At 42.4% G+C, this 18,006-nt stretch overlaps 1 protein-coding gene across 3 annotated transcripts in view; it reads left to right on the top strand.

The window, feature by feature from the left end:
• f8 (coagulation factor VIII, procoagulant component) overlaps positions 1-7,096 on the top strand; it is a 53,895-nt gene extending 46,799 nt beyond the window's left edge. For all 3 annotated transcript variants that reach the window (XM_056274937.1, XM_056274944.1, XM_056274928.1), the window contains exons 26-27: positions 4,251-4,433; positions 5,478-7,096. In XM_056274937.1, the coding sequence (XP_056130912.1) occupies positions 4,251-4,433; positions 5,478-5,633 (339 nt within the window). In that variant the 3' untranslated portion in view covers positions 5,634-7,096. The remainder of the gene's footprint in view (positions 1-4,250; positions 4,434-5,477) is intronic.
• Positions 7,097-18,006: the final 10,910 nt, after the last annotated feature.

Genomic DNA, 18,006 nt, shown 5'->3' with positions numbered 1-18,006 from the left:
TCAGACCCATTGTCAGACCATATGCTGGTGCAGTGGGCCCTGGGTTCCTGCTCATGCATGACAATGCTCGTCCTCATGTGGCCAGAGTGTGTCAGCAGTTCCTGTATGTCGAGGGCATTGATGCTATGGACTGGCCTGCACGTTCCCCAGACCTGAATCCAATCGAGCACCTCTGGGACATCATGTCTCGTACCATCCGCCAACGCGATGTCGCACCACAGACTGTCCAGGAGTTGACCGATGCCCTGATCCAGATCTGGGAGGAGATCCCTCAGGAGACCATCCGTCGTCTCATCAGGAGCATGCCCAGACGTTGTAGGGAGTGCATACAGGCACGTGGAGGCCACACACACTACTGAGCCTCATTTTGAATCGTCTTGAAGAATTTCCACAGAAGTTGGATCAGCCTATGTTCTCATTTTCCACTTTGATTTTGAGTATGATTCTGAATCCAGACCTTAATGGGCTAATGATTTTGATTTCCATTGATCATTCTTAAGTTATTTTGCTCTAAACACATTCCTCTGTCTAATAAATAAACATTTTCAGCTGAAATATTTCATTCATCGAGGTCTATATTGTGTTTTTAGGTGTTCCCTTTATTTTTTTGAGCAGTATATATTATGGAAGGTTACTTCATTTGCTGGAACAGTTCAGTCCTGCTCCAATTATTGGGGCATCACACTGCTCAGCCTCCCTTGGAAAGTCTACGCTAGGGTGCTCGAAAGGAGGCTCCAACCGATTGTTGAACCTCGGATCTAGGTGGAACAATGCAGATTCCGTTCTGGCCATCGAACAACGGACCAACTCTTTACCCTTACGGAAGTGCTGAGGGGGGCATGGGAGTTTGACCAACCAGTCAACATGTGTTTTGTGGACTTGGAGAAGGCTTACGACTGTGTACCCTGGGGTACCCTGTGGGGGGGTACTGCGGGAGTATGGGGTACCGGGGCAGTTGCTACAAGCCATCCAGTCCTTGTATAACCAAAGTGACAGCTGTGTCTGCATTCTTGGCACAAAGTCAAACACGTTTTTGGTGGGTGTCGGACTCCACCAAGGTTGTCCCTTGTCTCCGATTCTGTTTGTGATATTCATGGACAGGATCTCAAGGTGCAGCCAGGGTGAGGAGTGTGTCTGTTTTGGAAACCTCAGAATTGCATCTCTGCTCTTCGCAGATGCAGTGGTTTTGTTGGTTTCACCAGAACGCGACCTCCAGCACGCACTGGGGCGGTTTGCAGCTGAGTGTGAAACGGCCGGGATGAGAGTCAGCACCTCCAAGTCTGAGGCCATGGTTCTCTACCGGAAAATGGTGGATTGCTCCCTCCGGGTTGGGGATGAGTTGTTGCCTCAAGTGAAGGAGTTCAAGTATCTCGGGGTCTTATATTATTCACGAGTGAGGGTAGGATGGAGCGGGAAATTGGTGCAGCATCAGCAGTAATGCGGATGTTGTACCGGACCGTTGTGGTTAAGAGGGAGCTGAGCTCGAAGGCAAAGCTCTCAATTTACCAGTCAGTCGTCGTTCCAAACCTCATCTATGGTCATGAACTTTAGGTAGTGACCGAAAGGGTGAGATCGTGGATACAAGCGGCTGAAATGAGTTTCCTCCATAGGGTGCCTGGGCTCAGCCTTAGAGATAGGGTGAGGAGCTCGTACATCTGGAGGGAGCTTGGAGTAGAGCCGCTGCTCCTTCGCGTCGAAAGAGGCCAGTTGAGGTGGTTTGGGCATCGGATTAGGATGCCTTCTGGGCACCTTCCTTTGTATGTTTACCGGGCACGGCCAACTGGGAGGAAACCCCAGGGTAGACCCAGAACTCGCTGGAGGGACTACATGTCCAATCTTGCTTGGGAATGCCTTGGGATCCCCCAGGAGGAGCTGGAGGGTGTGGGGAGAAGGACGTCTGGAGTGCCCTACTTAGCTTGCTGCCACCGCGACCCGACCCCGGAGAAGCGGCTGATGATGAATGAATGAGTTCAGTTATGAACATCGATGTAGCGTACATGGTATTCTCAACCATAACACCCTCAGCAATCTCACATTCACATTCACACTCACACTGACACACACACACACACACACACACACACACACACACACACACACACACACACACACAGTGCTTCTTTATACTAGTGAGGACCCTCATTGACTACATTCATTCCCTAACCCTTTACCCTAACCTTAACCATCATGACTACATGCCTAACCTTAATAACCCTTATCCTAACCTTAACCTAATTCTACGCTTAACCCTTACCCTAACTTTAACCCTAACCCTTACCCTAACCTTAACCTAATCCTAATTCTAACCTTAACCCTAAAACCAAGTCCTAACCCTTGAATGTAAAATAGACCCTTTTCCTTCTGGGGACCCATGAAATGTCCCCACAAGGTAGGTGGTTAGTATAGAAAAATAAGGACACACACACACACACACACACACACACACACACACACACACACACACACACACACACAAATTGTTGACATAACATAAAATGAGATGGAAAAAGGTCCATGTATTTATAAATCCATACATCTTGCTATTCCTTCTGTAGCTGCATTCTTTAAATTAAGAAAGTTTAAAGTGGCCTTGTGAGGTAAGATGTGGTTTCCATTTCCAGTGAAAGAGTAGGTCTTAATTTGTTGCAGGATTTTGTCTTGTTTAGACAAAAACAAACATGATGTAATTTTCAGTGTCTCTAGTGTAGCGTATTCACCCTCTTGTCTTCCATCACTTCCAGATAACAGGAAACAGTTGTGTAACATCCTTTCCTGTCCTTCACCTCTGGTTCTGAATTTGCAAATTGCTTCTGTAGCTCTCAGAGGAATGCGTTGTTTGTTGGGGAATGCACAAATGAACTCACATGTGGTCAAGTCCCATCAGTCATAGCATAGTAGATATATTTCCTTGTACAAACAAGTGAAGTTACGTAAAACGTAAAAACTTGAACTAAAGCAATAAAAATATCCTTTTTGGTGCTATTGTTTGTTGTGTTTGTTAATTGTTTTATCAATTTTATTACCATGTCTTATTCAAAATTGATAACATGAGAGCTCATCATAAATAATTGAAAGGGGTATTACTACTACTACTACTACTACTACTATTAGCAGTAGTACACATAGGTGGCAAAACCTGGTACAGAAGATACAAGTCTGAACCATGTTTGCTCTACCCATGTATAACTAAATAACTGTGCTGGTGCTAGTCACCACTCTTAGCCAGGTAGGGGAAAATAATTAAATGAATCCGCAGAGCTGGTTAGTAATGTGTTACATTTACTCAGTTACATGTACTTGAGTAATTTTTCAGAGCGCAGGGTGTTGAAATCATTATAGCCTGGGGGCGTCCAGGTAGCATGGTGGTCTATTCTGTTGCCTACAACACGGGGATTGCCGGATCGAGTCCCTGTGTTACTTCCGGCTTGGTCGGGCGTCCCTATACAGACACAATTTTTCATGTCTGCCGTTGGGAAGCCGGATGTGGGTATGTGTCCTGGTCGCTGCACTAGCATCTCCTCTGGTCGGTTGGGGCGCCTTTTCAGGGGGGAAGGGGAACTGGGGGAATAGCGTGACCCCTCCACATGCTACATCCTCCTGGTGAAACTCCTCCCTGTCAGGTGAAAAGAAGCAGCTGGCGACTCCAAATGTATCGGGGGAGGCATGTGGTAGTCTGCAGCCCTCCCCAGATCGGCAGAGGGGGTGGAGCAGCGACCAGGACAGCTCAGAAAATAGGGTAATTCGCCGGATACAATTAGGGAGAAAAACCGGGAAAAAAAAGAAATACAGTTGCCTACTAATGTTGCATGCACATACCCTATTAAACATAAATGAAAAGTTACTGAGAAAATTACTGTCTTACATTGTTAATGAGGACCTACTGTTCTTTCTTTTTGAAGGACTCGTTTGTTAACGGTTTTGCACTTTCACATTGACGTAATAAATCACAGCTAATGAAGTTACCCACTACTTGAGTAATTTTTAACAAGATACTTTACTTTTACTCAAGTAGCTATTTGTATATACTACTTGATTAAACATTTTTGTAAAGTAACTATACTTGAGTACCATTTTTGTTTACTCTACCCACCACTGGAAATCAGCTGATCTCCTACAGAAGTGGAGGGAATACCTGACTTTTACTTTCTACTCCTGGTTTTTCCATCTCTGCACTATTACTACTAATAATAAACTGAAAAAAATCCTTATCATAGTTTATGTTCTACCTTTCTCTGTCCTTGTACCCCCAGAACAACAATCCCCATGAGTGGCTCCAGGTGGATTTGGGGAAAATACGCCGCATCACAGGAGTGGTGACGCAGGGCGCGTGGTCGGTGCTGACTCAGATGATGGTTACGGAGTTCTCCATCACCATCAGTGATGACGGACACTCCTGGAGCAGCGTACTAGAGGAAGAATCACAGAGAGAGAAGGTAGACGGCTCATTCACATTACACATAGTACACACACCCCATCTTTCAAGGAGAGGTGCAAATGATATGTCACATGTCTCTTCCTCTTTTTTTCCACCTCTTCTTTTTTCCATCTCCTTTTTTTCACCTCACTTGTGGGAATCCCGGCTCTACTCCGTGAGCCGGCTCCTCAGCTCACCTATGAGTCGACTCTTTGGTTTCCAAACCAAAAACTAGTCACTTTTCAGTGATATTTTAACTGTGTTGTTGTCATGGCAAAGCCTCCATCAGCATGTTCAACAGCAGGAACACATGCTTGTCGGACCTCTGTAGGCTGAACTGTTGGACCCTTCCTGATATGAAATTTCCATTTTGCAGTTTTGACATTCTGCTCTGGCATTGTCTAAGTTGTTGAGATGCATCAAAAATGCAGTTTCATTTGCACATTTCGCTCACCTTATTCTGTCTTCTTTGTCGCAGGACTCCACATAGCTGCCATAGCGCATGCCATCACGGCTTGTACCTTTAACATAAGATAACAATTCTAACACACACGTCATAAGAACTTACTGCAGAGTAGTCGCTTTCACTCACTGACAACACACACACACTCTCTCTCACACACACACACACACACACACACACACACACACACAGGACGGGGGCAGATATACATTATCCTTCCAGTTTTATCTGGGATAAAAAAGAAAAGTCAGCTCTTCAGATGCGCCAAGACGACTCGACAGTCACCAAAGCTGGAGAATGACGACGAGTCATTCACTCGTCATTCATTAAAATGTTTAAAACCTTACTCTAAAAGAAACACTTGTAATGTTCTAAGCAAGCAAGAATTACAATGTAGTTAATAATAACGACTGACAAGAGCTGACTCATTCGCAAATGACAACACGACTCACTTATCCTCTCCTCATCACTCTTTGCCACACCACTTCTTTTGTCTCCTGTCTCGAAACTCCTCTCTACTTATATTTTCCTTTCTCTGTCCTCCACCGTTCTCCTCTCCTCTTGTGAGCTCCCTGACCCTTTTATTCCTGACCCATCCAGATCTTTACTGGAAATAGTGACCCAGATGATGAGGCCTTCAACCTGTTTGATCCTCCTCTGTTTGGACGCTACCTCCGTATCCATCCGCGGGGATGGATGAATGACATCGCCCTGCGTCTGGAGGTTCTGGGCTGTGAAACACTGCAGCGCCTCTGAGACCAACGGGCCATGTGGCGCAGCTCTGAAATCAGGCCGAACAAGACATGGAATGTGGAATATTTTTTTTTTGTATCTAAAGGATATTTAACACAAGCTTTTGGAAATGAATATCATCACTACAAGGAGCAATGTAGCTGGCTCCATATGTACTCTGTGGTGTCGTTTCTTTTTCCCTGTTGTACGTTTTAGAGGTTTTTACATGTTGAAGAACCAGTCCATTGAAAATCACGTTTTCCAATCTCGTATTTTTTGACAGATGGTTTGTTCATGTAAAGTTACCCTAAATGTAAGAACTCCTGTTGTGAAAATCTGACTAAAGCCCCTCTAGAAACTTTCCTGGTTGTCAGCATAATCAAACTGTTTCAGAAAAAAAGTCCACTTCTGGTATCCTCATACCCTGATTTGATTGGACAGTCAACAAATAGACGGGTTTCCTGTTTACAAACATTACTGGGTGCGTGCGCAGCCAGGAGGCAAAACCACTTTGGTAGCACTCAAAAGATTAAGAGATGCATAATCTTTTGAGAGCTACCAAAGTGGTTCAACAATGAAAATGTTCAACATTCCAAAGCTTTGGAAAGTTGAACATTTTCCACCCATCCTTTTGGCAGTTTGTGCAGTTTATTGCACCACAACTGCGTGTCATCTCTGCTGTATCTGAGCTCTATCTTGGTTAAAATCTCTGTGCTGGAGCTGCTTTCTGCCCCCTAGCTGTGCACGCATCTCTGTTATGACGTTGCACGGAAACCCTCCTATTGTCATCACTGTGAGTTGCTAGCTACCTACTGTCAGCTAGCTAACAGTAGGTAGCTAGCTAGCGGACAGTTGGTAGCTAGCTAATAGTAGCCACGCCCACGCAACCTCCTGAGAATTGGCTGTGTTCAGGGAGAGTGTGCTGAAACAATTCTTACAAATCAAATGGGATACTTTTGAAACTGGAAAGAAAATGACATCCCTAACTTAAATATTCCACATTAAATATTTTCTGACTAATGTGAAATTATTGAACTGGATCTTTAAACACATATGGCTAATATGTAATATATAAACTCTTAAATTGTATATCAGGGAACTTTTTGGCCGCAGTATTGTTTCCTTGTTGAATCACAAAGGCTTTTTTTTCACATTGTGGAATTGAATCTTTATATCGCTCTCCACCCAGAAAGAATGTATGATTTTTTTCCCCTTTTGACAGGAAAGAGTAAATGTCATGTTTTAATGGAGGAAAGTCTGCTTACAGTGGCCATATAAAACAGCTGATCCACTGTATTTCCTTTACCAAGTCTTGTTAAACCCCCCCGACAGAACAGACCTTTCCAAATGTGACCGTTTGTAAATATTCAGTTTTGTCTCTTTGATGGATGTATAGAGTTTGAAAGATTATTGTGTCATTGAGAGAGTTTGTTACTTTTTATTGCTGGTTTGTTGTAATTTTAATAAACTTTGAATTCTGTAACGTTTCAGAGACTTTCATTTGATGCCACATAAAACACAAATGAACCCCCCCCCCCACTGAGGATTTTACCCTGCTACAGGATCCTCTTTATTTATCTAACCTTATTTCTCACCTTTCAGAACAATGTTAGAAAGTGTCTTACATAAACTCCTGATAGAAACAAACAAAATGAGATGAAAACAGTAAAATGAACAAAAGATATAAAGACTACAATACAGTTGGCAAATGAAACAAAGATAAGATAAAATAGTAATTGTCGAAATGATCAGGAATGAAAGCAAGTCTATCAAAGTGAGTTTTGAGAAATGATTATTTGAACTGGTTAATGAGAATGATTAATTGAAATATACATTTTCCTTTAAAGTACAAGTCAACAACTTATAAAATGCTTAATGTTCTTACACTAAAAATATGTCGGTCTTCACTGACAGGGCGATTTACCGCTCCTACTCCACCCACACATAGAGAGAGCGATGGAGGGAGGGAAAAAGAGAGAGAGAGAACTTCCTTTCAGTCCCTGGCAAATACACAGCTGTTTTGTAAAAGCTTTCAAATCTTGCGTGTTTTCTTTCCAGACACTTGAACAGGTTCAAGTCAAGTCAAATTTTATTTGTATAGCTTGATATCACAAATTACAAATCCACCTCAGTAGGCTTCATCACAAAACAAGATCCTGTCCTTAGACCCTCACATTGGATAAGGAACAACTCCCTACAAAAAAATCCTTTAACAGGGGGAAAAAATAGGAAGAAACCTCAGGGAGAGCAACAGAGGAGGGATCTCTCTTCCAAGACGGACAGAAGTGCAATGGATGTTGTGTTTACACAATTTACAGAACACAACATTGAAAGAGGATAACAGAATTATAATGGAATTATAAAATATATCAAGAATATGATGAGGAGGATGCCAAGCAGTGTCCAGATGCCACCTGAACAGCCCAGGACTTGAGCCACATGACCATCATCACCATGTGAAACATGGCTGAAACCAAATGTTTTCTTTCCCTAAAATGAAGCTTCCCCACCTGACTATACTTATGCCCATGTAGCTCGGGCAAATAAACAAGGTGGGGGTGTTGCCTTAATATATAAATCTATTTCAATCTGACTTCTAGACTTGAATCTAAACTCCAGTTTTTTGAGTCTCTTATTCTTGGTCCATCTCTCCCATGAATAGACTCGGCTCAGTCCAAATTGTGATACTCTACCGGCCTCCTGGCTGTTACTCGTTATTTCTTGAAGAATTTGGGGAATTTGTCTCAGGCCTTGTTACCCACTCTGATGAGATTCTAATTCTAGGTGATTTCAATATTCATCTGAATAAGGCTGCTGATCCTCTAAGTAAAGCCTTTCTGGCACTAGTTGATACTTTTGGGTTCACTCAGTTTGTTAAAGAGTTGACTCATTGCAGTGGTAACACCCTTGATTTGGTTCTATCTAGGAATAGCTGTTTCCGATCTGAATGTCTTACCAACCACATCTGCTGGGTCAGATCATTTTCTCATCAAATTTGAAGCATTATTGGCCTGTCCAGTTAATGTCAGCACAGATGTAATTGCCACTCGCCATATTGGTCCCTCCACTGTAGCTGCATTTGGCCAGCAGCTGCCTGAAGTCTTGGCTCCTTTCACTGTGGTAAATGACTCTGCTGAAAATTTCACTAATGACTTAAATGTGGCCCTCTCTAGTCTCCTCCATTCAGTTGCACCTCTCACTACCAGAGCTAGGCGACTAAAGAGCCCTACACCCTGGTTTAATGATGAGACACTTGCTCTTAAGCGGACCTGCAGGAGACTGGAACGTAAATGGCCAAAATCAAAATTGGAAGTTTTTTACCTATCGGGGCACGAGTGTTTATTGAAATATAAGCGTGCTTTATCTACTGCAAAAACATCGTATCTCTCTCACTTAATAAATATTAATAAACATAACCCCAGATTTCTCTTTGACACTGTATCTAAACTTACTAAAAAGCAGTCGTCTATTAGCTGCTCACCATTCACAGCCCATGAATTTCTAGATTTTTTCTGCAATAAGGTTGATGAGATCTTAAACAAAATTAGTTCTTCAACTCCATCTACTCCTGCATATCCTGTAATACTAAATTCATATCTAGACAATGAGTTACTGACAGTTCCAGATATTACAGCTTTTGAGACTCTCTCTCTTGATACTTTGACTAAGTTCATGTCAGCTTCTAAACCAACTGCTTGCCTACTTGATCCCTTACCAGCAAAACTTTTTAAAGACCTCTGGCCTTTTCTTGGACCTACAATGCTAGACATCGTTAATTTATCTCTTACTACTGGCATTGTGCCCAGCAGTTTTAAGACAGCTGTGGTTAAACCTCTACTTAAAAAACCGCACCTTGATCCAGGGTCTCTTAATAATTATCGACCAGTCTCTAATCTTATATTCTTTTCTAAAGTACTAGAGAGAGTTGTGTATCAACAACTTTTGACCCATATAAAAGAAAACCATCTATATGAACCTTTTCAGTCGGCTTTCAGGCCCTGTCACTCCACTGAAACTGCTCTGACCAGAGTGGTAAATTATCTTTTACTGGCTATCGACTCTGATTCCACTTCTGTGCTTCTACTACTGGACCTCAGTGCAGCCTTTGACACCACTGATTACTGTATACTTTTAGATAGATTAAATTGTAATTTTGGTGTCTCTGGCTTAGCTCTCTCTTGGCTTAAGTCCTACTTATCTGGAAGAACACATTGTGTCTGCTATAATAATATATCAAAATTTTCTGACGTTAAATATGGTCTGCATCAGGGCTCAGTTCTTGGCCCTCTACTTTTCTCTCTTTACATTACACCTCTTGGCCAAATTATACGCAGTTATGGAATAAATTTCCATTGCTATGCTGATGATACTCAGCTGTATGTGCCTATAAGGGCTGATGATCATACTCAAATCACTAACTTAGAGGCCTGCCTGGCTGCTGTGAAAAATTGGATGTCACTAAATTTCCTCCTTTTAAATCTGGATGAAACTGAGATGTTGGTCGTTGGTCATTCCATGACTGCGTATAATTTGGCCAAGAGGCAAAATATAAAGAGAGAAAAGTAGAAGGCCAAGAACTGAGCCCTGAGGTACACCATATTTAAAGAGAGACTTGACATGCCCTTTCTGAACACATTTTTTAACATTGAGAGTTTGAATCATAACCGTAAATAGGTGTGGTTTTATGAATTCAAAGCTATTGGCTACTGTCTTCATGGGTGGGTGGATCCATGTCAAAGGTCACCGCACTACCACTACCGCTCATACTGCTCATGTCCGCCGACATGATAACTGACCGATAAACATCAATTAATATCACAATTCGGTGAGTATTTTGACTTCATAACTCAAAATCTGTTACAAACAACAATAACACACAGGTATATAAAGTTTTTATATTAGGGTTTTAACATGAGCGGTAGCGCAGTGACGTTTGACATGGATCCAGTTATCCACAGCTCTCATACGTAGTATAGAGGGCTGTGTAACCCTATATGCAAATTCACTGGTGTCTACATATCCACCGCCACAATTTGTCATTGGACACCATCTACAGTAAATCACAGATCTCTCTGGAGTGGCCGCAGATGCACTGCTTTGGCCACTGAATTCCTCCATGGTCACATTCCAACTAGGAACATAGCCTATCAATAGAAATTTTCAGATTTTGATGTCAGTATCACTTTAACATCAGAGAATTTCAATATAATAATATCATTATAGTAGACAAAATGTGTTCTTCCAGATATGTAGAATTTGAGCCAAGAGAGAGCTAGGCCAGAGACACCAAAATTACAAATTTATTCTGTCTAATAGTATAAAGTGATCAATGGTGTCACAGGCTGCACTGAGGTCCAATAATAGAAGCACAGAGGTGGAATCAGAGTCCATAGCAAGTAGATCATTTACAGCTTTGGTTAGAGTAGTTTCAGTGGAGTGACAGGCCCTGAAAGCCGGTTGAAAAGGTTCACACAGATTTCTTCTATATTGTTCAAAAGTTGTTGATACACAACTCTCTCTAGTACTTAAGAAAAGAATGGAAGATTAGAGACTGGTCGATAGTTATTAAGATAACCTGCATCGAGGTGCGGTTTCTTAAGTAGAGGTTTGACCACAGCTGTCTTAAAACTGCTAGGAACAATGCCAGTAGTAAGAGATAAATTAACAACGTCTAGCATTGTAGGTCACAGGGAAGGCCAGAGGTCTTATAAAAGTTTTGCTAGAAAAGGGTCAAGTAAATAAAGAAAAAACCGTTGACTTCCAAGCTAAGAGTGGTTCCTCGCCACCCTGAGTCCCCGTTGGCAGGCATAGGGGAAAGCCTCCTACCAGAGGGCCCCTCACTAGTCCAACAGCACTTGTTTTGTAGTCCAAACGAAGTCTAAAGCATTAATCAAAACTTATTTAGCCTAATATATATCAGCAATAAGACAGAAAGAAAAGAGGGTAACTTCCCTACAAATTGGTCCTTATTTGAATTGCAAAATAAACCCAAAAGAAAATAAATGAGATGCCCTCCAATAGTAAAAAAAAAACGCAGCATCGTTTCATCGTCTTAATCATGTTATATGAATGAACGACATACAAAGAAATTACGTGCAAATATTTGAGCCATTTAACGTTATATTGATTTAAGAGTCACGCCACGAGCAAAAAGTGGTCATTTAGCTTAACGCCGCTGGAGCCACAAGGGGGATAATGCAGTTTCACATACCGCGACAAGGGGAGCCACTCCACCTCCTGTGACCCTGTCCTTGCTCGACGCACGGCCTTCACTCCCCGGCACGCTGCCACGTCGTAGCCTGAAGGAGGCGCTCCACCTCTGAGTCCGGCTCCGTAGAGCTGCCGCCTGGTGTCTCCCCGGAGTAACCGCTCCTCCTCAACTCCTGCGCGGCGTCCTGGGCGCTATCGTAAATGCGCATTTTGTCCAGCAGGGGTCTGGAAGCGGATACCGTTCTCCTCCAGGGCCCTCCTTATTCCCGTGTACGCCTTGCGCTTCTGGACAACCTCCGTCGCGCAGTCGTCATCAAATGATAGACATCGCCCTACGGTCATTATCTTTCTTTATATTATCTTTCCCCAGGCTTTTTTCAGTACCATTTCTTTGGTATCAAACAACAGAAATTTTACCACCGTGGGCCAGGAGACGCACTCCGTTCCGGTTTACGAGCCAGAGCTCTGTGAGCGCGCTGGATCTGTAGGTTGGTGTCCGCTGTTCAGTGCGAGCTCAGTTTTCAGAAGTTGCTCCACGAGTTCAGACATGGACTCGCCTTCTTTCTCGTCGGGTCCCACAGATGCGAATGTTACTCCTCCTGGACCTTCCTCCCAAATCTGTCAGTTTTTCCTGCATGTTTTCATCGATTTAATCGACGCATTGTAGAAGAGCTCAAGCAGGAGTCGTGACAACTTTCTCTGTCGGCTACACAACGTGCACCATTTATTCCTTCCACCATTACAACAACAACAAAAAACCCGCGCAGCGGAAGTGTGTCACTGTAAACCCGAACCGAGGAAACAGCAGCTGACTAAACTAACGTTCCTACTAGCTCAATAAGGGGAATTATGTAGCCCCATAGCCACTACAGCATCTTACATAGCCATGTTAACTGTATCAGCCTCCAAACTTCGTGTTTCTGCTTCTGGTTTCGTGGGCCTGGATTCGTGTGGTGTTAGCAGAAACTTTTTAATACGTTTCCTGCTTCAGATCATCGATATCGGGGTTTATATCTAATTTTAACTGTTCTTTAAATTCGTGTAAGTCCGTTTGACGCTCAGCCCTGAAGTCGGGTATTTCCTTACTGATGCTGTGGCGCGCCGAGGCGTCGCCTGGGCGCCGAGGCGTCGCCTGGGCGCCGAGTCGTCGCCTGGGCGCCGAGCGTCGTCCACCTCCGCTGAATTCTTTCCTTCTTGTTCCTCACGTTTCTCCCGACTTCTTGGTTTTTGTTTTTCTCCTCCACTCATTCCGATAAAGATTACATCGATGTGTGTGTGGCAATTTGTGAATTGAGGGGGCTAATTTTAACTTGCTATCGGGTGCTAGAAATTAAGCAGCCATCTTGCTCACACGCGCGCCTCACCACCGGAAGTCACCGGAGACGGAAACACTCTACCGACGTCTCTCTCCCAATCCATGCGCCACCCACCCTTGGAAACCCCGTAGAAGTCCCCGCATATATGTGTGTGTGTGTGTGTGTGTGTGTGTGTGTGTGTGTGTGTGTGTGTGTGTGTGTGTCCTGGCGCTACATTTCTTTATTTAGCACATGTTGTCCAGATGTTCAGGCTTGTGCAACGCAGGACTTGGTCATTTGAACGCCGTATAATGGATATCAAATTGGTGTCACTTAATGTAAATGGGATGAATAATCCAGTTAAAAGGAGCAAGGTCTTGGCCAAATTGAAAAAAAGAAAAGGCTCAAATACTATTGTAAACTACTAATAAGACACGTTAGCCCCTAGCTAACGGGTCTGACCCTTTAGCCGGGCGGTTAGTGATGTCGCCTTGTGGAGCAGTACACCTCGTACCGAATCCCGCACCGGGCAAGAAAATAACCGGTTACATTGGTGGCAGCGGTGGGATCCGGAAGTGTGCAGATCCTCAGAAGTCTCTTCGGAGCGCGGGAATGACAAAGCACGAGGGCGCGCTTCGGGGAGGGTGACGACTGTAAACTACTAATAAGACACGTTAAGCCCCTGGCTAACAGGTCTGACCCTTTAGCCGAGCGGTTAGTGATGTCGCCTTGTGGGATGCAGTACACGTCGTATCGAATCCCGCACCGGGCAAGAAACAACCGGTTGCACTATTTTTTACAAGAAACTCATCTGCCTCAACGAGAACGTGAGAAATTAATAACGCCTTGGTTTTAAAAATGCATTTTATAGTTCCCACAAACCTAGCCGGAAGTGAGGCGTGGCTATCCTTATCGCAAATGCCGTCCAATTTGAATGCCACGAAGAAGTCAGGGACAAAGAGGGAAGGTATGTATTAGTTAAAGGAAAGCTAGAAAACAAACTGGTGACACTGATGAATTTATATGCTCCCCCAGAGAGTACCACATGTTTTTTTTTTCAAAACTCTGTTTGCCATTATTGCCTTAGAGACTGGAGGTATTTTGATGTGTGGAGGGGACTTTAATGTGGTCATGAATCACAATTTTGATACAACAAGCCTCAAGAAAAACAAGATGCATTTGACCAAGTTTATCAACATATCAATACAGGAAATGGGATTAACTGATGTTTGGAGAGAACTTCACCCTCTTGAAAGGGACCATACACACTACTCAGTACCTTATTCTGTCTGCTCCAGAACTAACTACTTCTTAATCAGTACTGGTGAGAGTCACAGGGTCAAAGAATGTAAAACTGGGGTGGCAGTTGTATCAGATCATAATGCGATCAGCTTGACAATTCACCTGAATAGTCGGAAAATAAACACGGTATGGAGGCTCAATGTGGGTATTTTGAATAATAAGGCCAATGTGGAACAGATAAGGGAAGAGATAAGAAGGTATATAGAAGAGCATGATAATGGGGAAGTGGACCCTGTAATACTGTGGGACGCTACGAAGGCAGTTATTCGTGGAAAGCTGGTCGCCCTGACAACACCACAAAAAAGGCCCAGCTAGCCACCTACAAACACAAAGTAGAAAAATTGGAAGAACTGGAGAAAAAAAAAACATAAAAACACACAGGACCTATTGGTATTACAGCAAATTAAGGAAACAAGGGAGGAGATGGATGAGATCCTCAGGGGAGATATAGAAAAAAGGGCAAGATTTGCAAAGCAGACTCATTATGAAGCAGGTCCAAAAGCAACTAGACTCCTGGCCAGACGCCTGCGTAAACAGCAGACCTCTAATACAATTCATAAAATAAGGGACTCTCAAACGAACCAATTATAACATGAGCCAAATGAGATAGAAAAAATATTTGAAGAGTACTATAAGAAACTCTATTCCAAACCACCATCAGCTGAGAAAAAAAACAGTTTTCTTAACTCACTCGACCTGCCATCTATTGGTGAGATACAGAATGACACCAATACGTCCCAATTTACAGTTAAGGAGTTGGAAGCTGCACTTCTCCACTTAGTAGACTAAAGTTCAATAAATCACCAGGCAGCGATGGGTTTCCATCAGAATGGTATAAGGCCTTTAAGAAGGAGCTAAAACCTCTGCTTCTGTCCTGTTTTAACTGGACCCTTAAAGAAGGCAGCCCTCCTGTCTTGGAAGGAAGCAACTATTAATTACCATTTTACCTAAGGAAGGCAAAGACAAAGAACAATGAAAAAATGTTAGGCCAATCTCACTTTTAAACGTGGACTACAAGCTATTTACCTCGATCATTTGCAAAAGATTTGAGACTTTGGTAGCAGACCTAATCAGTGAAGCTCAAACTGCATTTATTAGAGGGCACCAAACACAGGACAATATTAGAACAACCCTCCATATTGTAGACAATGCTAAAAAAAAAGGGGGGGATACAAGTACAGTTCTGGTTAGTTTGGATGCAGAAAAACATTTGATAGTGTTAGTTGGGTATTTTTATATGAAGTACTGAAGAGATTTGGTTTCAATGCAAATGCCATCGGTGTATTAAAACTATTTATCATGAGCCTACGGCTAGGGTTAAGGTAAATGGAAGCCTGTCTGGTAGATTCAGCTGGAGAGAGGTTCAAGACAAGGCTGTTGTCTTTCTCCTACTCTCTTTGCTTTATATGCCGAACCCTTAGCACAAGCAATAAGGCAGGGTGAAGACCTGCAGGGTGTCAATATAGGGGGGAAAGAGCATATCATTAGTCTTTTTGCAGACAATGTTATCATTTTTCTCGAACAACCAGATGTATGGTTCCCAAACCTCATGAACCTACTGGAAATATATGGACAACATTCAGGGTGTAAACTGAATATAACAAAAACACAAATTCTTCCATTTAATTATTCTCCATCTCAACAAATCAGAGATACATATAATCTGAAATGGAACTCTGAAACAATGACGTATCTTGGTGTAACTATAACCAAAACACTTTCCAACGTGTTTGAAACCAATTATAACAAAATTGATAAAAACATCCAAAAGGACATTGAAAGGTGGTCTACCCTCCCTTTAGACTTAGTGGCAGAATACAAGCGGCTAAAATGAAAATCTTACATAAACTACTGTATTTATTACAATCTCTCCCACTTATTGTTCCCCAAAAACAAATTCATAGCCTGGGATAAGATGACCTCTAGATTCATTTGGAACAGCAAAAAGCCAAGAATAAAATTTACGACACTCCAACTGCCTAAAAGCAAGGGGGGGGGGGGTGGTTTTACCAGATCTTAGGGAATGTTTTTATGCAGTCCAGCTCACAACTCAGACCTCTGACCTGTTGGTGTAGACCTGACTATGAATCTTGGCAGAAAGAAATGGAAAGAGAGACACAGGGTTACCAGACCCAGATGTTGGTGGGAGACAAATATTTAATAGGAGCAATTAAACATGTTATGAACTCAATAGTAGCATTTATGCTAGAAATATGGAATGTTATAGTAATATATATATAAATTAAAGGGAGGGGTTCGCACAGTAAGGTGGTTTGCATATGGCTCATAGTTTAAGCCAGGGGTGTATGATCCAACATTCAAAGAATGGGCACAAAAAGGCATTACGGCAATGTGTACAGTTCCAGAAAAGGGTGAATTTATGAACTTCCCAGATTTAAAGGCAAAATATGGTCTTGAAAACAAAGACTTTTTTAGATATGTGCAGCTAAGAGACTAGCTCACAAAACAGATAAGGTCGGAACCAGATGAAACCTCAAATAATGTGATTGGGGGGGATTGTGGGTGCATACAAACAGAAGGGGCTTAGGGTCGTCTCTGCTTTGTACCACGCTTTGGGGAGAAGCAGGGGGAAATCAACTCTCTACATAAAAGCAAAATGGGAAGCAGAGTTGACGATTCAGATAACAGAGGAAGAATGGTACCAAATGTGTGAGACACAGTGTACATCCACAAACTCACAAATATGGAGGGAATTCTGCTGGAGGAATTTAACTCGCGTTTTCATGACACCCAAAATAAAAAAGCAGGCAACTTGCTGCACACCAACAGTGTTGGAGGCTGTGTGGGAGCGCGGGAGGCTGGCCACTCACATATTTTTTGGAAATGCACAAAGATAAGATTATATTGGCAGAATGTAAACGTAGGTATCAACAATATTTTGGGATATGAAATCCCAAACACCTGCCCTGTGATGTATCTAGGTAACACTGAGAGAGAAGAGAGAGAGAGAGAGAGAAGATCTCTACTTGACTGAAGTTTTACTTGCAGCAAGTAAGAAAGCCGTTACCAAAAACTGGCTTAATGTTAACGCTCCAAAACAGGAACAGAGGAGGGAAATTGTCCAAGACATTTTTGTTATGGAAAAGTGGACACACATTTTGAGAGTCCAAGAGAATATATATTAAAAAGAACTGGGAAAACTGGAACATTTATATGGGAAATGACACTGACTAAATAAATGCCTAATTAAAATATTTGTTTGAATCTTGGACTATTTCCAGATAACTATTTATTGTTATTTTTGTTTTTTTTTTAATTATTATTTCTATCCGTTTGTGTATTTTACTGTATTCTTTTTTTGTGTTGATGTTGTTGTACTGTTCTGTTTATATCTTTTTGAAAACTTAATAAAAACTTAAGTGAGGGGAAAAAAAGAAAAGAGTCAAGTAGGCAAGTGGCTGATTCAGAAGCTGACATGAGCTTAGTCATTATATCAAGAGAGATAGTCTGAAAAGCTGTAATAACAGGGACTATCTGTGACTCACTGAAAAGACACGGAGTTGGTAAGACAGGAAGTGCAGGAGTAGCTGGGGTTTTGTTTCTGATCTCATCAACCTTATTGCAGAAAG

Source organism: Lampris incognitus, chromosome 1 (genome assembly GCF_029633865.1).
Source record: "Lampris incognitus isolate fLamInc1 chromosome 1, fLamInc1.hap2, whole genome shotgun sequence".
Classification (NCBI taxonomy): Eukaryota; Metazoa; Chordata; class Actinopteri; order Lampriformes; family Lampridae; genus Lampris; species Lampris incognitus.
The sequence above is the reverse complement of the archived record's forward strand: the minus strand, read 5'-3'. Positions and strand labels throughout refer to the sequence as shown.